This window comes from Dendroctonus ponderosae, unplaced genomic scaffold, assembly GCF_020466585.1.
Source record: "Dendroctonus ponderosae isolate FM_Combo_2020 unplaced genomic scaffold, Dpon_F_20191213v2 Dpon_F_20191213_11, whole genome shotgun sequence".
Lineage (NCBI taxonomy): Eukaryota > Metazoa > Arthropoda > Insecta > Coleoptera > Curculionidae > Dendroctonus > Dendroctonus ponderosae.
Window position 1 is genome coordinate 190,484 of NW_026017213.1, and position 27,134 is coordinate 217,617.

A 27,134-nucleotide genomic window follows, 5' to 3' on the forward strand; every position below is an offset into this window, starting at 1 on the left:
TTCCATTCAAAAATAATAATATTACAATTATGCATTATTTAAACATAGAAATCAGATAAATTACAGCCCGTCTGAGGGCTCAGAAGAGATCGCCTCGCGATGCTCATAGGCCCAGAATCCACGGAACTCAATCAGAATGCTGACAAAAGTTTCTCCTTGTCCGCACGCAACCAGATCGTTCAAAGTGACGCGTTCCGGATCTTTGGGGCGCACCATATCGAACAGCTCATCCTTTACATCGCTGAACGACACTGGCTGCTCAGTGCCGTGCGCCGTCATCTGATCCTGAATGTCTCTGCAAACAATTCCGCGTGTAGTACACCTCCAAGTGGCTGTGTCCACAAGATTGGCTCACCTGAAAAAGTAGTTCAAAGTGAACGCGTCCAGGTAGCCGCAGCCTTTGATGTCGAGAATGCGAAACAGGTAGGCCAACGCCTGCGGTTCCGAGCGGTTCTCCAGCGCCAGCACCAGATCCAGATAAGTCTTGTAGTCCATTTCGCCGCCGTAGGTGAGACACGTTTGGAACACCCGATCTAGGAACGGTTTTGTAAAGGTGCCCGAGCCGTAGCTGGCCAGTTCCGACTTGTTCAGCATGCCGTTGTGGTCGCGATCCAGGTTCAAGTAGTGACCTACGGAAAAGCGGATCAGATTGAAAATGGAATGCTCGGATGACGAGAAACTTGAATAGCAAACTGATATCAACACCGCCGAAAAAATGACTTCTAATTGAAATTGGCTAGTAACAGCAGATGCAATACGAGACCGTCTTTCGGGACAAAACATTTCTAAACGCGGTGGATTAACCTCTGAGACAGCTCTAGAGGTGTGCGATTCGAATCTTTTTAGTGATTCGTACAACACACATTCGTATCAAGAAAAGATTCGTACCAGAAGGTTCGTTCATTTCGTATCGATGCAATCGATCGAAGCCGCGTATGCGTATTAGTTCGCATTAGGTACCGGTACCCATGATACTAAAACTAAAGTGGTGGTACAAAAGACAATCTACATGTCCACGTTTATTCCATTTAATGAAAAAAAGATTGAGCATTGCAGCAGCTTCCGTGCCAGCAGAGCGGATATTCTCTAAAAGAAGTCTAACAATTGATGAAAACGGTCAAGATTAAGTTCCAATAAAGTGACACAATTGTTATTAATCAATTTTAATGCAAAACCTGTGCCAGTTTAATTATATTTGTACATTCTATTATTTTTCTAAATTTTCTTTTTAGTTAGATCTTATCTGTTGAGTATTATTTTATTTCGTAACACCAAACAATTAGTTTTTAGATATCTATTTCGTAATGTTTCATATTTAACATACAATAATAAACATTATTACTTTTTTGCAATAATACATAATAAATATATTTTTAAATTAATTGAAAAAATATTTGAGTTTATCTCGGTTATTTCAGAAAACACGGTTTCCGTCTTCTTATTTTCTATCACGCAATGACATRAGCCCGCGATTGACTTTCGRATTCCGTTCCGAATCCTCCACTCAACAGTCTTGTTGACAGTACTGGTACTGGAACGCGATGCGATTCTAAGCCGATACGAAATGTACGAATCTCTTTTCTTAGGGATTCGTACCATTCGAATCACTGGAAGGATTCGTATCAATGATACGAATCATACGAATCCCACCCATCTCTAGTCTGCTTACCGTAAATTCGCAGCGCTGAAGGGGCGCTGAACCAGTTCTGCTCCTGGACATCTTTGCTCACATCTTCGTCGCGCAGCTCCAACAAATCGTCCAGAAAGGAACACGCCAGGATGTCAATGATACGTACCTGGAAGCACGAGCAATTAATTGCTGTGAAAAGTGGCAGCCCCACTACTCACTCTATTCGCTCGCACTCCATCCAGGAAGAACATAAACTTGCGAACAGCCGTGCAAACATAGAAGCTGTGAAATGACTTCTCCAGTCCATCGAGCTGGCACAAAGTGGGCAACAGCTCAGTTATGTAGTGTTCTAGCTCAGTTTCAGTCAAGTAGCCTGCAACCAAAGTCACTAATTCCAGCACCAACTTGCCACAATTGTTCGTGAAACAGGTTTAGAAGCCGTGGGAAAACAAACATTTCAGTCGGAAGCGCTGGAGATTCCAACAAGCCTCAGCCAACAAAAAATAACAGGCTTTCAATGGGACACTCCGTATCAGTCAGGGTTAGGTATGGTCGGTATTTAACGTAACCGCTAAAATAACAGTGTTCCAAATATGTAACCTGAAACCGTAGTTACCACTAGCCGATTTAACCGTTTTTTTTTGGAGCCGTCTCATAAAACCGAAATAGCGGTGCGCACTTCGGGCATTGTCGAGCGATCGATCCAGCTGCAGCCGTTTGCCGATTTAAACCGTTGTTTTTGGAACCGTCTCATAAAACCGTGACAGCGGTGCCCACCAGCACAGAACCGATGCGACAACGTCGAGCGATCTATCCAGCTGCAGCCGTTTGTAGACTGAAACCATTCTTTTTGGAACCGTTTCATAAAGCAATTTTAACAGAAAAGAAGAAATTACGGCACTCAATCCAGATTGGAAGCGCGTTTTGCGCCAAACAGCATGTGCGCCGAAGCGTTGGAACCCCCACCCATCCCCCACGCATGAGCACACACGGCTGGGCGGCATAAATACGACTGGGAATCCAGCAGTTGAATCATTCTTAGTCGGAAAGCACGGGAGATCACTTCGCCCACTGCCTCATTGCCTTTGAAAATGTCCACCGCAGTTGTGGACGAAACGTCACAAAGAAATTCCGATAGACCACGGCTTCAAAGCCCGGAAAACATTCCTAAATGTAATCTGACCGGCCGTGAAAGCCTTCATAGTCTGAGAAAATATGTTGTATGTAGTTGCGCGTTGCCTTCCTGTCCAGGAACCAGCAAAAATTTGTTTAGTTGCTGCGATGATATAATTCAGCAATTTTAGTCTATAAGTATTTAGTTTTCTGACATTCTGTAATAAATCTTAAAAAAGGGATTTCTCTCAAGAAACTTAGCTCGGGAGTTATGTGCCCATTACCAGCAAACTAAGCAGAATGTGCACTTGCATATGAGCTATGAGCAAACTAAGAGTCTAAGACATAAATGCCACCACAGTTGAAATGTAAAATAACAAACGTTTTAAGCAGAATGCGTACCTGCATTTAAGCAAGCTGGCTTTTATAAATATAAATTCGGTCAAAGATGAAATGAAAGTTATGTGAATAGTAATAAACGTTGTAAGGTCGACATGTTTTTTTAATTATTTTTTGGTGGTACTAAAATTAACTCGTGTAATACTTCGTCCAGGTTTGCCAAACACGCATTTCTGTTTGTTGTTATTGTGGACTATTTAATGTTATTGTGAAACGAAATGCGAGAGATTATTTTCTAAAGCTTGCTAGTGCTATCATAAACTCGCGAAGAATTAGAATCAGTAAAAAGCATCAGCAAAAAATTTAATTCTTAAATGTTAATTCATTTTTAAATGAAAATGAGATTTTTAAACATTTTCGCATATAAACCATATATTTTATTTAATCACTCTAGTTTTATTATTATCAGTATTTTTGCTCTTTAAGTAGTTACTTCTGACCCATGTTTTGTTTTTGATTTTAGAATATTTTATTTTAAGTTTACCAATGTTAAGAATTATGTTTTTAATAAACTAAGTCATTATATATTATCATCATTTCTACTATCATCATAATTCTGCATTTTTAATGAAAATTTTAAAAAGTAACGTTCCTTTTGGAACCGCATTTTAAAACCTATTACCGAGGTAAAACTGGAACGTAGTAACCCGCTACAGAAAAATAACCATTTATCACACCTCTAGTCAGGGTGTATTTACTTTCGTATTAAAGTAAAAATATTACTAGTTCTGAGGAGTTGCGAGAAGACCGCTCTCGGATTGGATACAATAAAAAATTGACTTGACTCAGTCAAGCCGCCCCCCAAATCCCAATTTTAATGCCATAAAAATAAATGGAATTTAAAACGAAATAAGAGGCACGATCTACTAAGCATTTAGGGGTAATAGTTGATCAACATCTAAAGTGGAAACAGCATATTTCTAGATTGACTAATAATCTTAGGAAATTAATTCGAAAATTTTATATGATTAGGGAAATCTTAAATGAACATCTTTTAATTTCTGTATACAAAGCCACAGTAGAGTCCTTACTTATATGCTATAATAGTATGGGGAAGTTTATATGAAAATGCTCTACAGCCCTTGGCAACAATTCAAAACGATATTCATAAAATTGTTTTTAGAAAATATAAAAAGTCGAATTTGCAATGGAAATATTCTTGCTACGAGATTCTTGTTTGTCTTGAGTGTGTGTTCTCATGTACATCAGAATCCTATAATGGCGGAATGTATTGATCACTCGTACCCCACCAGGGTCTAGTGTTGACAAAAAATTCCAGATAGTACTACGATTTTAAATTTTAGATCGGTGGACTACCTTGGTGCTAAAATATTCAACATTCTACCGGCGACAGTGAGAGCAACTGAAAATAAGAGGGTTTTTTTATCAGAAATGTATAAATTTTATGGTCACTTTTGGGAGTTTTACCGTCCTAATCTGAGTGTCTATAAGGCAATAAATAAACAAGTGTAACTCAACAGAAAAATTTCCTTATAATTAATATCAAATTAAATTAATTAATTAATTAATATTAAATAATCAGAAACTCTACTGATACATACAGAAATTTGATTTTYTAGGTACCYATTTGAATTTGTTAGAATTGTTTTAATATAGGAATGTAAAACTGTCTGTAAAAACCATTTCTTGCAATATATTTAGTTTTGAGTATTCTGCACCCAAAGTTCTATGTTCGCGGTATAGCAAGAACTGGTTCAAAACCTGTCTGTTACCGGTTCTAGCAGTTCTAGGATTAAAGGAAGGACTGGTTGTCCTAACAACCTTTAACATCAAAAACTGGCACTTTTCGCATTGAAGTCGAAACGCCGTCGTCTTTTGAAAAAACGAGACTCGTCGCTTTTTACGAGAAGCAAAGTACAGCCGACGACACATTAACTTAGACGAGTAAACAGTTGTGTAAATCTGACTTTCTACCTTTGCGGAAATGACATAATACTGACAAATACATTATCCTATTCGCGAATTCTACTGCTACTACCGAGAGGGCGCGCTGCGAAACGAACGTCAAATTACTCGTGACAATGACAGTTAAGACTTGTCAATCTATTGGAGTTGGTAAACAAGCAAAAAGTGAGTTTCAATTGAAACAAAAATTAATGTGAGTGAATGAATGATTTGAATGAAAAAAAACAAAAATAAAAAGCTTGCAAAAGTTGATTAGAACGAAACAAATCACAATCAGATGTAAACACCAATGTCAACTAAACTCGTGTGTGTCAGTGTCAAATTACTAGTTAACGTATAGTTATAATTTTAGACACCAGAGAGCGTTTGGACTTTTGATCTCGCGAATTATCATAATGCCACATTCAAAATTATTTGAAAAAATTTAAATAATTACATTAATCGAGGAAGGATGGGCATCAAAAACAGTTGCTGAAAGATGTGTAAAACCGAAGAACACGATTTATAAAATTGTGCAGAATTTAATTAAATTATCAAATAAAAACAAGTTTGTGACGTCAAATATATTTGACGAATTTCACAAAGACTGATTCACCAAGTACTTTAGTACTTTAGTGGCAATCAGGTTAAGCATAGAAGGTGCTTCGATCGATTGATTTTGAGGATTTGATGTGACTGCCAGAGCAAAAACAAGAAAAATGATTTCTAATTGTATAATAATAGATAGGTAGATTTTTAATAGACCGGGCAGCACAACTGAAATGGGACTATGCGGGACATATCGCCCGAATAAAGGATAACAGGTGGAATGGAAGAGTGTTGCGATCTTTGAATATAAAACTAACTWAGTTTTATATTCAAAGGTTGCGATGGAGGCCATGGTCCGGCAGAGGAGAGAGAGGAAGACCTATCACACGTTGGTACGACGACATAAAAAAGGTGACAGGACTTCCATGGATGAGAATAGCCCAGAATAGATCATAATGGAAAGTACTAARGGAGGCCGATGTCCAATTCTGGACRAATAACGACTAGAAGAAGAAGAAGAAGGAGAATAGATAGGTACGAGAGAAATAATATTTGCGAGAATAAATTATAAAAATAAATATAACACAGTTTTTACTTCCATTTTTCAATAATTATAACATGGTCAGACTCAGATCTCGTAAAGCTGCTTTATGACCTGAACAAATTGTAGGCAATTCCAAGTTTATTTTTACAATGGGGTTCTGATGCGATATAAACATAAAAACGCACTTTGTTGTCAGGATGGGAAAAGTTTTGCTTTTGAGCCATCATCAGGCTGATCAGGCACCACCATGATCATCAGGCAGGCGGCAACTCAAATTTAAAAGAAACTAAGCGTAAATTGCGTCGCAATTTTCAAAAAATTCAGTTAGGCCGAACCCAGTGGAATAGAACGTGGCCAAGGCGTGTGTTGGAAAGAGCACACATTAATCTGTGGATTTTGAAAGTTTCGTCTTTCTTCGGGGACGATTTGAGAAACCTTCCAACTTGGGCTGCGAGTGCTTCTTCGCAAACTGCACTTCAAAAATGTGTTTCTGCTAAACTAAGCAAGATTAAACCAAGTAGAGAGTTTGAGTATGAAAGTTTCGAATTCGCACCATCATCAGGAATAAAATGGGCGCAAAAGTTCATTAATGAATTTCTGCGAATCTACTGGTGATGGATCGAAGGCAAGTCATTTAGTGACATCCAAATGTGTCTAATGTAGGTGTTGTGTCGAACCCTTCGGACACGACACTAGCGTGAACCCAAAAACACTCAACAGGCCCCATTGGCAGATTTTTCCTAAAACCAGTGTCGTGATCGAAGGGCTCGGCACAACAAATACATTGGGCCGTCGAAGTTGTGCCAAGCCCTTCGGGCACAACACTGGTTTAGAGCCAAAAACACTCGGATTCAAGCCTGGGTATCTCAGTGAATTTTCAGAAGTTGGCGCAGTACGTGTGTTATCACTCATTAACTCAGAGAACGGCAACAACTCAAAAGGACAACTCAACACAGTGTTACCCAGGTCTAAACGGTTGAGAATAGAGTCGGAGTTTCTTTTTGCAATTCGCTTAAGGCAATTGCGGATTTTAATTTTATTTTTAATTTCGATTGGAAGGCCGAAAGGGTTTTTTTTAGTGTTTTCTTTGAACCTGTTTGCTTTTTGCATAGCCTTGGTGATTTTTCCGGTGATGGTGTTATTCCGTTCGATCCCCGGCCAAGTCTTGAATCTTGAGTCTGCGTATAGTTGTGGATGGTACGTTCTAGAAGTATGCGCGAGAGGGCGCCTAGGCTCTCGGAGAGAGTATAGCACAAGGACAAGGAGAGGCAAGTTTTATCTCACAATTTGCTTTTATCGAGTAGTTTAATTATAAGATCAATCTAATTTCTTTGCATATTTAAGTTGTGATGGTCGTTTCTACCCTTAATTGCCGTTTAAATGTCTGTATTAATTTCTAAATCAAAGTTAGAAAGTTTTGTATGATATTTGCAAAATCAGTGCTTGTGTCGTTTGAGCCACTCTGAATTTTTAGGTTTTCCTTTTTACTTCAAAGAACACTTCAAACTAAGCAATTCAGCAAAAATTTCCCGGATGATCCATAAATCAAGTCAACTTCCAGAAGAGTTGTAAGGAGCACTTTACATACTCATGGAATTACGCAGCAACTTTTCCATTCGCACGTAAATAATATACTGTTTCGCAGGTATAAACCGTATATTTTATTTAATCACTCCGGTTTACTATCAGTTCTTTTGTTCTTTAAGTAGTTACTCCTGACCCATGTGTGGATTTTGATTTTATAATACATATTTTATTTTAAGTTTACCAATGTTAAGAATTATATTTTTAATAAAGGAAGTCATTATACAGGGTTGCTCATTAGTGCGTACAAGTGCGATATCTCAGTAAATACTGTACTCTGAAGAAARAGTTTGATACCCGGCCATCCACGGTACAATATGAACTGTRGGAGAAAATACTTCCTACGAAGTTTTTGATGTTTAAAAGGTGCACATTTTAAAATTACTATTCAATATACGGGGTGCGTCCTAAACGTGGAGTAGTTATCAACTATGGATTTTAAATGGGACCTCCCCATTTTTTTGCGCTTTTCGGATTTATCGTAAAATTGGAATGTAAAGTTATTTCAAACGCTTTACCTGAAAAATTTACGGTTTTCGAATTATTGGAAAAAATATGAAAATTCTGACAGCTGCTGGTTTTCACAGAAATTGGCGCTGTACCCTAATAGCTACAAATTTTGAAATCGCTCTTGTGGACCTCCAAGAGGACTAAACAAGCTACGTGCTGACATATGTTAATTCCCGAAAAGTTTCCAATCAACCGTTCAATGACCATTGAAAATTGCATGTTTGTTAATCTCAATAACTTGGTTATTTCAAATGAAACCCCCCAATTTTTTTTCAATTTTCGGATTTTCCGTCAAATTCTAAAGATAGTTTACGTAAAGTGTGGTAACCTTAAAACTAACCGTTTCTAAGTTATTCGGCTATTAAAATTTAGAAAATGGCTTAATTTTTGCTTGAATCAAGTCAACTTTGACAATTGTGTAAGAACATTTACAAAATATGTTTTAGGGATTAATAAAAAATAAGATCAACAGTGTGAAACTTATATTTTCAGGGCTCACAGACTTCAATAGGGACAAGCAAACGTTCGCTCTTTTGATTCCATGTCAACATGTACCCGGTTAACTTGATCAAAATAAGAATAAAATAATTTTAAAAATTTTTCCGAATAGCTTAGAAACAGTGATTCTTAGGGCTTGGACACCTTACATAATCTGCCCTAAAATTAGACGTTAAATTCCAAAATTGAAAAAAAATTATGGGGTTCCATTAGAAATAAGCAACTTTTTGAGGTTTAAATGCATGCAAGCTTAGAAGCTAATTGAGCGGTTTACGGACATCTCTTTATGAATAAAAACATATCTGCACGTTAGATTATTTTAGAGTAGTAAATTTAGAATCCGAAATCCTTTTAGAATCCCAGACGACTGTTTTCCAAATTCGCAGCTGGTAAGGTACAGCACCGATTTATGTAGAACCCAGTAACTAAAAATTTTCATATTTTTCCGAATAATTCGAAAACCATAAGTTTTTCACATTAAATTTTCGAAATAAATGAACAATAGAATTTGACGACAAATCCGAAAAGCACAAAAAAAAGTTCCATTTAAAACAACCATAGTTGGTTACTACCACACGTTTATAACGCACCCCGTATACTAGAAAATAATTTTAAAATGCACTCAGAAACTTCAGTGGGCGATATTTTTCTCGAAAAGTCATATTTACTGAGATATCGCACTTTGACGCGCTAATGAGCAGCCCTGTTATGATATTATCACTATTTTTACTATCATCATTGTGCACTTTTAATGAAAAATTTAAAAAGTAACGTTCCTTTTGAAATCTATTACCAAAGTAAAACTGGAACGTTGTAATCTGCTACAGAAAAATGACCGTTTATCACACCTCTAGTCGGTACTACTAAAAGTTGGTTCCAAAAGTGTTCGTGGAACGAAATGGATCTGAAACGAGCCTGCGCCCTAATTCGAGTCGCGATGGGTTCCCTTTTCCGTTCTTGTCTAGAACCGATACTGAATCGCTACCGCGAATCAAGCTATGGTGAAGCGCGAGATTTATGATAATTATCTGGGTCTGCCCCTTTTGGCTCTTGATATTAAAGGAACACTCATACTGTAGATAAGTAATCCTTTTTCTGAGTAAAAGTTCTGGCGGAAATGCCGTTCTCGTCCTAATTTTGCTAAAAAAGAGATTATCTTCCATGTGAGTATTCTTTTATTATCAAAAGGCAAAACGGGCAGATTGCAGATCAAGATATTTACCGGAATTATTGTTTTTCGCTCATCTTAAATCGCATACCTTGGCCAGTGCTGTCATACACTGAAAGCCCCACTCTGGTTTGATCCAGCCACACTTTCCTCATCACGTAGTTGAACAGGGAGACTGTTGAGATTCGGCCCTGATGATCGCCCTGTTGCAGTTTTGCAAAAACGCTGGGTTTGAGGTACTCCCTGGTTTTGGGGCCTGATTTCTGAGCCACTTTCTGCAAAATACTCTAGTGACTAAGCACAAGCCCCACTGCTCATTGGTCTGCTCACCTGGAAGTCCTCATAGGAAATGAGCTGCTCGTCCGTTACGTGATGACAATCCAGCAATACCCACAGGTTGTTCATCTCAGTTCTATCGAGCAGCTGTAGGCTTTTCTGTTTCAGCAAGTTAGCGCGACTTTCTTCGCGTAGTTTCTGGCGCAAAGGTTCATTTTCACCGGGGATTCGGTTGTAGAAGGGCGGAATCGCACTGGATTGCGTCCGGCCTTTGCCCCATTCGTTCAGCAGTCGCCGGAACTCTTCATCTTCCTGCTTCTGAACCAGCTCGAGGGGAACAGGTTGGTTTTCATCTGAATGTTTGCTATTAATCCCCACTGGTCGTGAATCTGAAGATCATGTAACTCGTCTACTAACCGTCTAGTTTTTGAATTTTTCGCCTTAGCAACTCCTTTAAACTCATAGTTTTTTCAGTAGCCAAATATTTCAAACAAAACCTCACATTCACAGGTGAAAAGTTATTTTTGTCAGATTTTTGTGGTTATTTTGATTGCTTCCAGCAGCGTTGCCGGACTTTCTAGTAATTATGTACACCGCGGTCTGATACCAGGACTGGCGCTTTGCCGATTACAACCAGGCTCACCTGATAGAAAATCTCATAACAAAAAGCGTTTTTCGTATAAATTTTTCGAGAAAATGCCGTTTTTCACGATTTTTCACCTCCAGAAATCCACCAATTTTCAAAACAAAACAAAGAACGCCATGATGGTTTCGCTCTTTGCGTCGACGTGCCAGTGCAAATTTTTCGCGCAGTTGCCACTTCCTTAACCCAGTGATGCCAGATCGGTTAGATTCCAATCACCAGTCCATAGTTTTCCTTAGATTTTGACAAAAAATTATAACTAAAAATGTTTAATAAAACATGATAAGTAAAACAAAAAAGGTTATTGGAAACGGTATATTACACTGTAAATGTTTGTACCAATTTAAAAATGTCAAAATACCGAGCCCAAAATTTTGCTTCAATTTTTATTCTTAATTTAAATGAGCATTTGACAAAGTTTATATGTAGATGGGGCGGTTGCAAGTCACACTCAGTACAGCTGTATTGATTTTTGCATCTCAGTAAATATTATTTCCGGGAAATTAAAGACCTTAAAGGGGATTCACCGGATTCCCGCTAACGCGAGATGTGCGCTGCTGACAGCTACTGAAATCACATTCAAAGTTGTGGATGGCAATTCCTTAGGATGACATCACTGCCTTAATCTCCCATGCGGGCGTCACATATAACGTATACATATTTAATATTATTCGCGTTCATTTAATCAATTTTTCCTATGCATATTTCTCAGTTCCCTCATTTCAGAGTTGGTTTTGCACTTTGCACCTTTTGGTGATCGTGTCGTTTAAGTCCTCCCAACGGTTTGTTTTTTTTGTTTTACTTCAAAGAACACTTTAAATTAAGGATTTGCTAAGAAAAAAAATATTGGATGGTCCATAAATTAATCAAAAAAACACTCACAAAGTTTCAGGAAAATCATCATTTTCAGGCTAAATTTCGAGCGGTGCTGCCAAACTGCTAAAAACGTTTATTAAAAGTTATTGTCAATTTTATCCTTGGGTACCTAGCATGTAAATTCATTCAATATCGGCCGGTTTAGATTAGTTAGGCAGTTGACTTATAACCTTTAGTGTATGTTTTTAGCTTCATTAAAAAAATCAGTTCAGCCATGCCAACGCAAACAAACTAACTCAAAATTAACCGAAAGGAAAATAATGCACAAATTCGTGGGAACACCGCTTTCTGTTCCCGAAAGAGACAAATAATCCGCCATCTGACTAACGACCTTTGAATATAAAACTAACTTTTATATTCAAAGCTAACGACGCACTAGATAACCTCAATCAATTGGCCACGTAAGAAAATAAGCTCAAACTTTTGCGAAAAACACAATTATCATGCATCTAAGCGACAATTTTGCATGTGGAGTTATGAACTATTGACCCTTAAAACACGATTTAGCAGCAAATAGCACCGGACAATCTCATTTTCATGCATGAATAAGTAGTTTTGGGAAAGCAAATTTCAAGAATTCAAGAGTTTCAAAAGTGTTTTTTGGCTTCATTTATTATTATTATTCCGGCTCCCAGGAACTTATTTCGCAGCAACTACTTAATTTGATGTATTTTCAAAAGAAGATTTTTTCTACTCTGCTTGTCTGCTACTATTCTCGACTCCGGCGTCACTCCGTAGAGTAGACGTTGGTTAATCACAAGAGAGTCAGACCTTCCCTGTGTTCTTCATTGTCAAGGAAAAAAAACAAAAATTCGTAGGGGCTCAAGCGACACAATCTATATATCTTCGAATAGTTGCAAATAGGGAGTTTTTAGGCCCCTTAATTGCAACACGTTTTACGTTATCCGGTATTCTGAGCATGCGCAATAGTAAAGAAATAATAAATTAGTAATAAAATAATAAATAAGAAAGTTATTAGAGGATAACGTGTTCCCTTATTTACGTACGACTACGGGTAACGTTAATAAACATCACGTTGAATCACGCAAAAAGCAGAACGACGGTGTTGACATATTTGACTTATTTCTAATATTAGGCATAAAATAAGCGGCTATAATAGAACAATAAATCTTTGTAAATTTAAATAAGACTTTTTAATTGTTTAGTTTACGCTATTATTGCGTAATTACGGATTTATCTCAATGATAATGCTCATCGACATAAACCATCCAGCAATGGCAACACTCCAGGAAACGTCGCGTCTAGCGGTAGCCTAGGTGTTATATGCGAAGATGTTGACAGCTCTGGCCCCGGTCGATGGCGCGCAGTTTGAAAACTTATATTTAGAGCCATCAAGAATTTTGGTAAAACAAATTGAAGGAGCGGATTTGATTAAATTGCATTAAATTTACGAAATAGTCTTGGTTAGTGAGTTTTTAAATTCATTGCCAATTTATGTGCTCCAACAGTTTCCACAATTTGTTGATGGTCTCAAATGGAAAAGAAAAATGAGGACAATTATTAGACATTTTGGAGTAGCTGTTCATGAAGACTTTTTCTTGAGAATCTAAGAAAGGTAACGAATATTTAATATAAATAATAAGTGAGTGTTTAGTAAAATTTTTATATACTGTCTGTACAGAGATTAAAAAGCGTACACAATGACGTAATTAAAAAAAGCAGAGGAAAAGAAGGTCATCTAGTTTTCAACACTCTTCTGCACCTTTCCTTCTTTAAATCATTGTCTGTACGCTTTGAATGTCTCTTTGTACAACGTCTATGTCAATTTGTCAATGGCACTATCACTTAAATACCTAATTCTGCTAGTAAAACAATGTTAGACTTAGGTATAGGATATTATACATGAAATATATTTAGAATTTGGAGTAAACTTCCAAAATGTAATAATATATAGGGTGTTCCATTTAAAATAAGCAAGTTGATTTCTACTTCCGGTATGACCGGAAGTGTGGCCATCTAGAAAATATTTTAGGCTGCTTGCCCCCAATTATTTCGGCACATTGTCCAATTTTCAACTTTCTTCTAAATTGTCGAACGACAAAAGTCTTCCGTCTGCAAGTGCCCTTAATCGTTTATTCGAAAATCAACAAATGCAGCAGCTGAAATTCAAGGCAAATAGAAAAAAAGCCATTTTACTGATGGCTCTATAACTTTGTAGCTGTATGCAGTTCAGAATAATTCAAAAAAATTTTAAAATTACGTTTGCGAGTGTAAGAGTCCAAGCGCCCACTAGCGGCTAAATTATAAGCACACTTTAACTAGTAAAACTTGACTTTAATTTTGATTAGATGTCATTGTGACTTATTTTGTTGAGCTCTACGCAGCTTTTGCCAGCCTTTAAACAAAGAGAAACGTATTGAAAAGTGTGCAAGTATTCTTTTATGTTACAGACTTGAAAACAAAGGCTAAAACATGGAATGTCATGAAGTTATTACCATTCTATTCGTGATTTTTGCCAAGTTCACAATGGCGAGTAATGTTTAGGTTTCGCAGCGCCCTCATCGGTAATTGAACTCCCGAATACTTTCCATTTGTTTGAAAGCTTACTAGAACAATGTAATTTGTGCAAAATAAATAAAAATACCCAACGTACACAAAGCTAATACACCCAATGTCACTCGTTAAGTGTAGGTATAATGACCGCCAGGTTGCTCATCCGCCTCATGGCTCTTTTATTAATTTACTTTCATGTCAGCCCTCTGCTGCGTTGCCACATGCACGAGAATCATTCGATCATAAACACGTAATATTGGTCCACCACAAGAGGACAACAATGAAAATAAATCTATATGTTTCTTTGTACTTACAGCAAACACAACGAATTATGCACATGTATTAATAATAACTCAATTTTCCTGGAAATAAAAATTTGAAACTGGTTTTGACATTGATTTGACAACGTAGAGGGCGCTGTGGCATTTCATTCCGGCTTGGTTTAGAAATTCTTAAATTTCTCAGTCAGCAAATGGCGTCACAAGTGGAAGTGCATGATGGTTTTTTTCGCGTTTCATGACTAAAACGAAGAGCGTGTTTTTCAAGTTGTGTTTTTTCCTATTTCTCAGTGTTTATCATCAGTTCTACACATGTGAGACAATTGCGCTAATCCTCCTTGAATACTCAACATGGAATTCGTGGTAAATCATTCGCAATTAAGTGAATAATCTGCATTGTAATTATGAACGAGGAAGCGGACATAAAACCGATTGAGGAGCGCCCCGTGTGGCCGCCGCTGGAAGGGAACAGTCTCCAAGTGGCTTCACCCCATCCACATATCCCTCTAACCCCACAGGGGACCCCCATCAATCAAGGCTTCGAGTGTGAACTTCCTTTCGAACTGGTGCAACAGGGATGGAAGAAATTTTGGTCCAAAAGGGAGAGTCGCCCGTATTTTTGGAACAAAGTGACTGGGGAGAGTTTGTGGGAAATGCCCCCAGTTGTCAAACCCCAGTTTGACTCCCTCTCAGACCCTTTAGGAATTGCAGTGACTCCCCCTCAAACTCCCCAACCTGCACCGCAGACACCTTTACCTTTAGGTAAGTTTAGGCGGTATTTCCAGTTACCGACAAGGGGTTTCAGTATGCTCTAAAGCCTACGAAAATTATTTATTGTTATTCTCCCTAGATAATTCCTTAGTAACTTTAACATTAAGTCCCCACTGGCGGCAAAGCCTGAAGCTGGCTGAAAAGTTAAGTTTAGCCTTTTGTTTCCTTATCTGAAACCTATTGAGGCACGTAGATTCCTGTAGTGATTGGGTGAACTAAAAAGTTGGCTTACGCAGGTAAGAGGCGAGCCTCAGAAGACCTGCAAGGTCCCCAAGCAAAGAAATTCATCCTTGCTGGACCGTGGGACCTAGAAATAAGCACTAATGTGATAATTTTTGAAAGACCACCTTGCATTTACATGCATTCACATCCCGAAGTGGAGGCTTACAGGTGGGTGTTGATTTTCCTAACTGGCCGAAAGTGAGACTTGAAACTGTTTTCAGATGTGCAATGCTGGCCAAGCTAAGACAATGCTACCAGGAGCTGTGCCATTCGAGGGAGGCGATTGACGCACCGAAAGACTCTTTCAACAGATGGCTCATGGAAAGAAAAGTAATTGATACAGGTAGTTGAGATTTACATTTGCTAAATCGGCCATTCTCACATTCCTGAAATGTAGGATACGACCCGCTATTATCCAGCAGCTGCTATCCAGAGATATCTCTTTCCATGTACAAGGAAATCATGAACGACATCCCGATCAAACTGGTACGGCCCAAATTTACTGGCGATGCTCGGAAACAGCTGTCTAGGTACAACGCTTGATTAATTAGTTGCAGATCAGCTCAAACTAAATTTTCCATGTCTATAGGTGGGCTGAAGCGGCGAAGACTATCATGGAATCGAGAAACGCGGAAGCAGAAAGTCGAAAAGTGGTTAAGTGGAACGTGGACGAAACCTTTCAATGGTTGAGAAAAACAGTTGGGGCGACTTATGACGACTTTCAGGCAAGAATCGTTTACTTTTCATGCAAATGAGTATCTATACAGGGTGTTTCAAATGAAATGGTATTTTATGACTGTTATATGAACTTGGCTAAATTCGCCTGGAACGACGACGTTTTTCAAGATGAAAATGGTGATTCAGACATTCAATTAACCTCATTACCAAACAGTTTTTAATGCTTTATTTTGTTTTGGATCACCCTCGAGCAATCCACTGTTTAAAAAGCATTTTTTATGTTGGATAACAATGTTGTTTTATGTTGGAAACTAATGCCTTAAGTTTCTGGTTTTTGCGACGATTTAATCGCTATTATTAGTGATTTCTAGCTTTTTTAGAAATTGGTTTTACATATTTTGACAAGAGTGATATGTTGAAGACGTCGATATGTTGATAACGTTATTGTTTAGAAAACACGGAAATATTTTTTGGAGAAACCAAAACAGAAGATAAGTAAATAATCACCCCTGTGTTGAATATAAAAATAGCATAAATGCTAAACTGGGTCGGGAACGTATACGTTAACTCGGAGATAGAGCACACCTCGGTTGTGTTGCTGCGTTATCGAAAATGTTATCCTGAACTGTTAGAGCCTTTTCACAGGGGCCACTCTGCAGCGCTTCTCAGTGACGCTGCTGATAAGCGCACGTTAACATTGTACCAGCCACTCTGCAGCGCTTCTCGGTGGCACTGCTGAGAATCTCACGTTACCCTGAAGCAGACTGAAGTGGCTCGTGTGAACGCCAGCATTTGAACCAATGTAATCGCATAGTGGTGCCTCTTCTTGTAGCGCTTCTCGGTGGTAGTCAACTACTGAACGCCACAGAAGCGCGACTAAATCGGTCGTCCGGCCTTGGTCACGCTCGTGTGAATGGCTCCATGAAAATCAATGTACCTTCAAAACGCGCTTCTCAGCAGCGCCATTGGGAAGCGCAGCAGAGTGGCCCGTGTGAAACGGCTCTAACATTTTCGATAACGCAGCAACACAACCGATGTGTGCTCTATCTCCGAGTTAACCAACAAAGAGTTGAAAAGGGAAAAACATGTTGGATGCATAAAGTGAGATGACTTTGTAAGCATAGTTTATTAGTTAGATAGAGTTAACATCGAAGCTTCGAAAACATGCCCCACATGCACATTTTGCCCATTTGGCCCACCTACTACTATACTTGTCTTTGTCTATGATTTGCATTCACTTTCAATTTCGTTCGTTACTGTTCTTGACCTATGTCTCAAACGTTTTCAATGAAGCATCCACAGAAGAGGCAAAAAAACAACTAGAAAATGTACTCAAGTTTGTGGAGGAAAATAAAGTTTATTTTCAAGACCCAAGACCAGTTACCAATTGTTCTAATAAATCCGATCAAAAGGGATGCAAACTTGTATTATAGTTTGCATTCCCTTTGGTTTGATTTTCTTCAGTGTGTACACACCCGCTTCCTTCTGTTCTAATCAAGCTAACCTTATAAGACCACCAAAAGAGAATAAGGCAAAAACATAATTTTGTTTTAAATTAAAAACAAATTATAGTTAAAACACAAAACTACGCTCTGATTAAACACAATTGTTTTATTTATTCCTGCGAGGTTAACTTCGAGGCCGCACGTTAAGTTCGAAAGCGGCATGTGATTTGATACTGTTATTCTGAAGCGCTATTTCTAAATATAACGTTCGTCGATAGGGTCCGCCTGTTATAATATAACGGTTTGACTGATACAACACACCAGTCACATAACGTGTTTGACGGATAACATGCACGTTAAAGTTAACGTAAGTGATATAGCACAGGGCTGATTAACTCTACTCTCATTGACATTTTCGCGTAGTTGCGAAAAATATTTCGAAAATTCGCTCGCACGCGTCGAAAAGCAATTTTACCGTCTTACTAGTGTGACCAGAACTAACAATGTCTAATGCCGATTACACTACACGTCTCCCCGATTTATTGACTGCTAAAGTGGGTCAACACAGTGGCTACACAGCCACACAGCCAAATTTCTTATTTTTTTATCTGGGGTTGAGGCAGGCTTATATCCTATTCGCGAGTTGAAAAGTCTAGGCGCCCCCTGGTGGCTAAAATTATAACTGCAAGTAGTAATTTGACACTTGATTTGTTGACATTGGTGTTTACATCTTATTGTGATTTGTTTCGTTTTGTTCTAATAAACTTTTGCAAGCTTTTTAAGAAATGGAAACAGAGCGAAAAGTGTGTAATTATTGTTTTATGTTATAAATGTCGTCAACTCCAATAAATCAACAAGTCTCAACTGTCACTCGACAACGAGTAATTTGACGTTTTGCAGCGCCACCATCGATAGAATAGCATCGCAAGTTAAACTGCCGATGGGGGCGCTGCGAAACGACAAATTACTCGTTGACGAGTGACAGTTGAGACTTGCCAGACCTGTCTATCTATTGGAGTTGGCAAACAATTGAAAATTGAGTGTTGCAATTATATCAAAAATGTATGTGAATGAATGAATGAACTGAATGAAAAAATAAACAAAAATGAAAAGCTTGCAAAAGTTGATTAGAGCAAAACAAATCACAATCAGATGTAAACACCAATGTCAACCAACCAAGTGTCAAGTTACTAGTTAACGTGTAGTTATAATTTTAGCCACCCGGACCTGCGGAATTGACTTGAGTTTGCCTCTATCAGGTCAGGATCAACTTGATTTCACGGTGAAATTGGGAAAGAACCACTTAAGCGGAAAAAATTCAAACATCTGTACGCTTTGCTCAAAAGAGACCAAATGGACTGATTAGATTCAGTTAAGCTCTTCTGGTTATTGAGATATTTGCAGTTTTCGAAAACCGTAAATACGGTTGGTTAGTAGTGATGGGAACTATCGAATAAAAACCATCGAATTATTCAATAAATGTAATTCATTCGTATTATTCGAGAGCGATGTTTTCAGCGATGGAAACCATCGAATTAAGGCCGGTCGTCCTTTGGATGCGGTTTCGAGCGAACTGCGTTCGTCCGAAATCGGACGATCTATTTCGTCACATTTCGCATATGTGGATATCGTCCACTGGAAGTTTTTTTTTTGTACGATCTGATCAGTCATGTGTAGTTTGGGTATCAAAGTATCAAATAGACACGTCTATCCAGAGTAATTATACAAGTGTTAACAGTAATAAATTATTTTCTTTTGGAAAACAGTTATCTTGGCAGAAGACGATCAAAGTTAAAAATAAAAATCTATTGAGTTGCTGAGATGAAGCTTATCCACTTAAAACGTATTTATTGAGACCTTTTCCATTATCATCCAAACTTGGCTTGCTGAAATAATGTTTAATGAGCGTTTGTCTCGAGCAAGGCAGGCTGTTGAATGTGCATTCGGATTTATAAATAGCATATAGCTGGAAAAATCAATTGAAGTAGATTCTTAATCTGTGGATTAGCTTAAAAGGATATGCCTCTTGCAACACATTATAATTGGTAGAGAGGAAGAGCAGCAAATAGTTTGTACGGAACAAATATCTGAACGAACTCATTCGAGAACGGTCCGATTTGGATCCCTGGGTGAAAATAGAGGGTTTAGTTCAGCTTATAACTTCAGAGAAGAAATTAAATTGTATTTTTTCAAGAATTGTATAACACATAAATTCTTGAAATAAATGATTACTTTAAATACAATAGATAGGGTTCAAATAAATTTGACGTCTTATTATGCCATGTCCGCATAAATTTTTGCTTTCGTAGATTATAAACAATACCGTCTCAATCGCATTTTCCTGCTACTTCTTTTATTCTATTTTTGTCTACAATAGCAATGCAAATGAACAGGCAGTTGATTCGAAATTTTGTTTGTTGTGAGAATTGACTTAGGTCTTAGGTTTCGTACGGAACGGAACTAATTGTTACAAGTAAATCAAAAATAGATGTACTTTATTCTTGAAAAAATTCATATTTTTTTATATAAGTCGATGCGACTGAAAAAATATATATTATGGTTGAATTTTAGGTTTTGGGCCAAGCAGAACTTTTTACAGATAAAATTTTTTTCGTAAAATTAATAATAAACAAGTTATCAAACAGTCCTACAAAAGTTTCATTTACAAGATTTATTAGTTTTTCAGCATCAATTTCTCGTCGGTGTGCAACAACGAAATCTCCGCTTTTCGGTCAGAAACAGTGCGAACTTGCGAACAAATCCGATTTGCTGCGGATAGTTCGCACATCGCAGTGATTCGTCCGAATTCGCACGAATTATTTTGGATCTAGTGGACGAGCTCTCTAGTACGTTGCAATGACATTGGATCATTCGGTCTTTTCCGCACGATTTCGGACAAACGCAGTTCGCACGAAACCGCGTCCAAGGGACGACCGGCCTAAAGCTAGCGAATTATTTGATAGTTTTAATTAGTTAATAAGTCAAAATTAATTCCTGGGTTTCAGTCATTTATTGTCTCTATTTATCAATTAAAATACGTTTCGGTGTATTTTTCCACCATCATTGCTGCTTTAAGCCTTGGCATACATTTTGTATTAATTAATTTTGATTTGGAATTGAAACAGTCAGGAGAGTATATGCAGTAGTTAATAAGTTAATTTGAAATGTAATTCATTTGAGTTGTTCGATAACAGTGTTTTGTTTATTTATTTTATATCCATTGCAATGAACGAATTCAAATTTTAAATAAATAAAATTTTCACTTTTATTCAATTTAAGCAAAAATTGGTTTTTTGTTGAAAAAAAAATTGTAATGATACAAACAATAAAAAATTAACATATTTTTTGGAAAAGTTTATAGTAAATTGTATTTCATCATAAAAAATTCTGTACAGGCCCTTATGAAGGGAAAATTTTAAAAATTGAATGAGTGTCAAATGACATTAGAATTGGTTGAAATTGACACCAATTAGTTTTGAGACAAATCCGATTCAACTCCATGTCAAATCGATTCGGTAAAGTGGCATGGAAAAAATCATTTAACTCCATGTAATCGGTAAATTTTGGTTCTGATCAACTGAAATGCTTTCCAAAAATCAGAAAATGACGATGAATGTGTTCTAGTTGGACCGAAACATAGCTAATTGATTTGGTTAATGATTTGAGAATGCGATAATGACAAACTATAAGTTTCCGATTTTAGCCAGACCAATGAATCGAAAAAATGAATCACATAGTTCGATAGAGATAACGAAGCTTTAAAATGCAATTGAGAGTTTTTAGGCCCATTAAAATTGCGTTTTCCTTAAACGCTAAACGTTATTCTGATAGTGTGAAGGTGTTCAGGCAAATAACGTTAAGTGCGTTTTTTAGTTTTGATACCGCGTTTGTCGCACTCTTAATAAACTTAATGAAATAAACCTCACTTTATTGTTTTCTTATCCCGTTTTGTTTGGAAAAGATTCAAAGATAGTTTAAGTGTGTATTGTTAATAAACGAAAAGTGGCTAAGCTGGAAGAAAATATTGAAGCCGCCTTTCTGCGCCCGTATGACCAGGGAGATGAGGATCACGATTTAATAAGAGGCTTACGTTTACACATCTTTGATCCACCTGTTGTTGCAAACCGAAGAGCTATTTTTAATTTTGAGAATATTGAGGGCAGAAATTGCCTTATCAATTTTAGGTTTCAGACGGAACGTATTCGGCGGCTGGTTCAATGTCTCCGAATACCAGAAAAAACTCATTCTTTTTCTTACCACTTCCATATCACTATTGGTTAACGGAACGCAGATATTTTTTTCTTAACCGTCCGCACCAGTCCTGGCTGATTGCGCTTGCTTGAATTGGCGCATACAGTCCGCCACACGACTTTCTCTGAGGTTAGGCGTCGCTATTCGAGCAAGGCCAGGTGGTTGAAAACCAAATATGTACATAGCGGCAACATGGCAGCGGGACGCGCAAGCCCAATCAGCCAGGACTGGTGCCGACGGTTAAGAAAAAAATATCTGCCACTGTGGTGAGGTTATATCTGCTAACGGAAAATAAAAATTCGAAATCGAATAGTTAGGTTATAGGTGAAAGGTTAGAACTTGTCCGTTCGATGTTCGTAGTGTTGCCAAAGTTTAAAGTTTCCCAAACAATTTTTACATTAAATTGCTATTGCTATTTTGTTAAATATTTTTGAACGAAAATTTTCAATAGTTAATTCGATATTTTTAAATACTTCACTTTTAAATTTTTCGCCTAAAGAAATGAGCGATATGGTTTGTGTTTGCGCGCAAGATAACTTTAAAAGTTGCAGAATATTTCCGAAACAACAGTTTTTTGTTTTAATAGGCCAGTCAATTATTAAAAATAGGTTTAGGTAACTCAGTGAATGTTTACGAGTTGGCGCAGTGCTACGCAAATGGCTTGGATTGGATTTGTAAAATTTATTTAAATTTTCGAGTTATTCCAGTTTTAAATTGTATTCCAGTTATTAAATTCCAAAATTGTATTTTACATTCAAAAGGAATTCCAATTACTGATTACCTATTCCTGATGCATAAAAACAAATTTGACTAATAAGAATATTGAAATTATCACATTATTATTGCGTTAAACGAGTTCAAAATTTTATGGGTTCTGTAAATATCATTTGAAGTTGTCACTTTTGTGGGGCGTCTCGTGACTCACGCCCTTTTTCATAATTTCAAATATTTTTTAATATTTGGAGTTCGAGAGGACCTCTGACATATACTCCTGAAATTCAATCCTCAATCCAACCAAATTTGCTGTATTGCAGCAGACTGACTGGTTTGTCTGCAAACCTGCAACAAAGTTGGTTGGATCGCCGAAACACACGTTCAAATTTCACCGATTTCGTTAGACCAACAAAATCGGCCCGACGGTATTGTACTTGAGTGCCGGGCTTTAGTTGCAAATTTCGCTTCGCCTGTGTTAAATAGTTTGCAGTTTGACTTAATCTATCACATGTTTACATATACATTTATTCGCAATCTTTATTCACAAAAATAATAAATCAGCATAAATAATCTGTATGATTTAAGCATCCGGTGGGATTACGAAGAATTTTCACACGATACCTTAATTGTATAATTCGATAATAAACAGGGTGACACAAAAGTTCGGAGACAACTGGTTTTAATGATAACTTTTTTATTAAACATCAAAATTATACACATTCGAAAACCTACAAAATACACTAAAACACTATTCGAAATGGCCACCTTCAGCCGACACACAGACCTGCAGACGCTTGCCGAAATTTTTGGCGATGATCGCAAGTGTTTTTTCTTCTGATATTTCGTCTCACGCTTGAGGTGCCTTTACACTTTCGGTCTTGTTCGCTCGGTTTGGGAACGACGCGTCAATCGCGCGTTTAAAAGTTGGCGAAATCATGGCGATCCAAGAGCGTGTCTCTAGAATACGCCCCATTAGTCTGACGTCAGACGATGCGCGCGCCGAAGGACTGTATCCACACAAACGAATTGTCGTATCTTATTAGCATTAGACATAGTTCCATTCTGTATTTTTCTAGAAACCTGCAGGTTCTCAGCATTAATATTAGAAAAAAAGATGTACCGCTATCGTTCGCAACTATTTTGTTAACAACATTTGATACATCGTTCTTACTTTTTCTTAAATTAAATATTTTTCAACATGCAGGTTATGTTTTATAATGTGTACATGCTTTGCAGACAATTTGTCGATCAAAAACACATCCCGACCTGTTAGTTCCACGATTCTAATGTTATATTAACATTCTAAGTGTCTGCAGGTGACGTCGTACGATTTTCTGCAGTAGCGGATTGCTTTAAAGAATACTGTGCATAGTTAAAGAGGGGTGAAAACTCTTAAGAGAGAGGCATTGTCACTGAGCTCGTGTTCGCTACCGAAGTCTCTCCTGCTTGACTTAAAGATGTGAGAGCCAGTATGAAAAAAGAAATTAATGTGTATTACTGTAATTCTGTATATTTTTGACTGCGAAACATTAAAACTAACAGCTAAAGTTTCATGAGAGTTATGAGTAACTGATTTTGCTTACTACGTTTTTCAACTTTCCAGTCATAATAACACACTACTGATATCTTTGAGTATTGCAAACAAACATATACATATTGCATAAGTAGGAAAATACATAAATACTAAGATGTCATTTCATTCTCTACTTTCAATTGAAAAACGTTCAGATAAATTGTTAAGTCCCATTCACACTTTTCACATTCACAAATCATTTTCAGCATCAATCCGTGCGGTAGACATAAATGTTTCAGGAATACCTTCAGTCGAAGTCTAAGGTTGTGGCTCAGTTTCAGGTCTGTAAAATTAAATATACAGGGTGATTTTTTAGTGCGATAGAGTCCATTATTTCCGTTGGTCTTGAACTCTCGAAAAATAGTTTCATATAAAAGTTGTTGACGCAAAAAGTGTGCACATTTTAAAAATATCTCATATGATACAGAGTGTCTCAGAAAAGCGAGGCAAGATTAAAGTTTATTTTTTTAAATAGAACTACCCATTTTTCATTAGCTGATGGAATTCAGCTTGAAACGCTGCATATGCACCGTAAATTATTTTTTTCTTACTTGCTACATTGGTAGATTATCGCCATTTTAGTAAAATTCTGCTTAAAGACATGGTTATCTAAAAATTAATTGTAGAAGATCCGTTAAGAATTCTAATAAACCAAAATATTATAACATTGCACGGGGTGTTAACAATGTGGACTTCAATGTAAAACTTTTTATCGTATATGTATATTAATACGTCATTTGATAGACAATTTACAAAGTTATAAATTTGCATTTACACTTTAAGCTGTGAAATCAACCGTTTTCAAATTATAATTTATTTTATTAAAAAATTTCAAAAAGTTGCTACATTTTGTAAGGTGGCTATGCAAGTCAATAAATAAGTGTCAAAATTTGAATTCCCACGTTTAATTGCTCATTTACCTAATTGTATCAAGGATAGAATGTGATATTTACATGATGGAGCTCCAGTTCACCATACAGATCAAATTCATGAGCACCTAAATAATTAATTTCCTGAGAGGCAGAGGTGGGCCTGTTCAGTGGCCACCTCGTTCACCCGATTTGACAAAAATGGATTTATTTTTATGGGCTTACGTCAAAAACGAAATTTATAAAATAACTCCAACTACAAAAAATGACATAAAGGAACGATTTACAACTGTTTTTCGAAGCATTAATAATATTGTTTTGAACTGCGTTAGCGATTCATTTCAAAAACGTAGATATTAATAGTTGGTTAAATGTTAACGGAAATCATATTGAACATTTATTTTAAAATATCACTGTAGTTATAATTTTGTATTTTTATTTTTATAGAAGTATGCAGTTTTATTGCATTTTTTGCTATGAAATTTCATGCATTTTATAAGACGTTGCACTTTTCTTCATTGATTATGTCAAGTAACATCAAATTTTGACACTTATTTAATGAATTCCATAGCCACCTTACAAAATGTATCAACTTTTTGAAATTTTTCAATAAAATAAATTATAATTTGCAAACCGTTAATTTCACAGCTTAAAGTGTAAATGCAAATTTGCAACTTTGTAAATTGTCTATCAAATTACGTATTAATATACATATACGATAAAAAGTTTTACATTGAAGTCCACATTGTTAACATCCCGTGCAATGTTATAATATTTTGGTTTATTAGAATTCTTAACGGATCTTCTACAATTAATTTTTAGATAACCATGTCTTTAAGCAGAATTTTACTAAAATGGCGATAATCTACCAACGTAGCAAGTAAGAAACACAATACATATACAACAAATATACAGGTACTTCCATTTGAAAAACAAAAGTTATATTGCCATAAAAAGTTTTACATTGAAGGCCACATTGTTAACACCCTGTGCAATGTTATAATATTTTGGTTTATTAGAATTCTTAACGGATCTGTGGTGATTGGAAAGACGTATTTTTTTGCATCTTGAACTGCTTTTTTTGCTTCTACAATTAGTTTTTAGATATCATGTTTTTAAGCAGAATTTTACTAAAATGGCGATAATCTGCCAACGTAGCAAGTAAGCAAAAAATAATTTACGGTGCATATGCAGCGTTTGAAGCTGCATTAAATGAGCTAGTGAAAAATGGGTAGTTCCATTTAAAAAAATACACTTTAATCTTGCCTCGCTTTTCTGAGACACTCTGTATCATATGAGATATTTTTAAAATGTGCACATTTTGTGCGTCAACAACTTTTATATGAAACTATTTTTCGAGAGTTCAAGACCAACGGAAATAATTGACTCTATCGCACTAAAAAACCACCCTGTATGTCTATGCATGTCGATTATATATAAATTACAGGAATTTCTAGTTACCTTGTGCTTAAATGGCCACTTGGTGTTTCTGCTCCGGCAGTTATGTGGCTGCTAATTTTTTGGGACTCCGATATTTTAACTATTTTGCGACAAGGTACTGTAGTAAGGACAAGAGCTGTATAGGATCATTTTAATTATTCCCATCAAGAAAATTACAACTGCATACAAAGGCACCAGGACCAGGATCTATAGAGTTCTCCTATAAATAATTTTCAAGTATAACAAACGGTTTACTAATAACAATATAAGATTATATAGGTAACAATACAAGATTTACTAACCATACCAAATTTATCCATCGATTTCGTGTGGATGGATCTATTCGAAACCGAGAAAACGAACATTTTCACGATCATTCTAATTTTTATATTCAGGAGCCCAACCATTATTCTATACCATTTAAGTACAAATAACAGGTTTTAACACAGTTACTAATACGAAACCTGCTATCCGTTCATATCAAGTTTGAGGTTACCAAGACATTTTCGTCGAAAGTAAAGAAACCTGCTAATAATTACGTTATTATGTAGAATCATTACTAAGAGACTCCTAAATGCAAATACATTCTGTACCGTGGATGGCCGAGTATCAAACTCTTTCTTCAGCTTCCAACTTTTATTCCACTCGGTACAACTTTAACTACGGAACAGGAACAAACTAACT

At 36.8% G+C, this 27,134-nt stretch overlaps 2 protein-coding genes and 1 long non-coding RNA gene across 3 annotated transcripts in view; 1 reads left to right on the forward strand and 2 right to left on the reverse strand.

Annotated features, from left to right (window-relative positions):
• Positions 1-10,888, reverse strand: LOC109540408 (serine/threonine-protein phosphatase 2A regulatory subunit B'' subunit gamma). The gene is made up of 7 exons (XM_019908770.2): positions 10,594-10,888; positions 10,231-10,529; positions 9,992-10,175; positions 1,849-2,003; positions 1,670-1,796; positions 356-629; positions 1-295 (listed from the first exon to the last, which is right to left on the reverse strand). Exons 1-7 carry the CDS (start codon positions 10,637-10,639, stop codon positions 61-63), a joined length of 1,320 nt encoding a protein of 439 aa, XP_019764329.1. The 5' UTR covers positions 10,640-10,888; the 3' UTR covers positions 1-60.
• A 3,720-nt stretch (positions 10,889-14,608) lies between these two features.
• LOC109540402 (mRNA (2'-O-methyladenosine-N(6)-)-methyltransferase) overlaps positions 14,609-27,134 on the forward strand; it is a gene marked incomplete at its 3' end in the record, with an annotated part of 19,885 nt that continues 7,359 nt past the window's right edge. Inside the window, 5 exon segments of the mRNA XM_019908764.2 lie at positions 14,609-15,249; positions 15,495-15,648; positions 15,702-15,823; positions 15,878-16,010; positions 16,070-16,205. Of these exon segments, the coding sequence (XP_019764323.2) occupies positions 14,892-15,249; positions 15,495-15,648; positions 15,702-15,823; positions 15,878-16,010; positions 16,070-16,205 (903 nt within the window).
• On the reverse strand, positions 24,061-27,092 carry LOC125503009. The gene is made up of 2 exons (XR_007280649.1): positions 26,472-27,092; positions 24,061-24,424 (listed from the first exon to the last, which is right to left on the reverse strand). It is a non-coding gene; the product is annotated as an uncharacterized LOC125503009 (long non-coding RNA).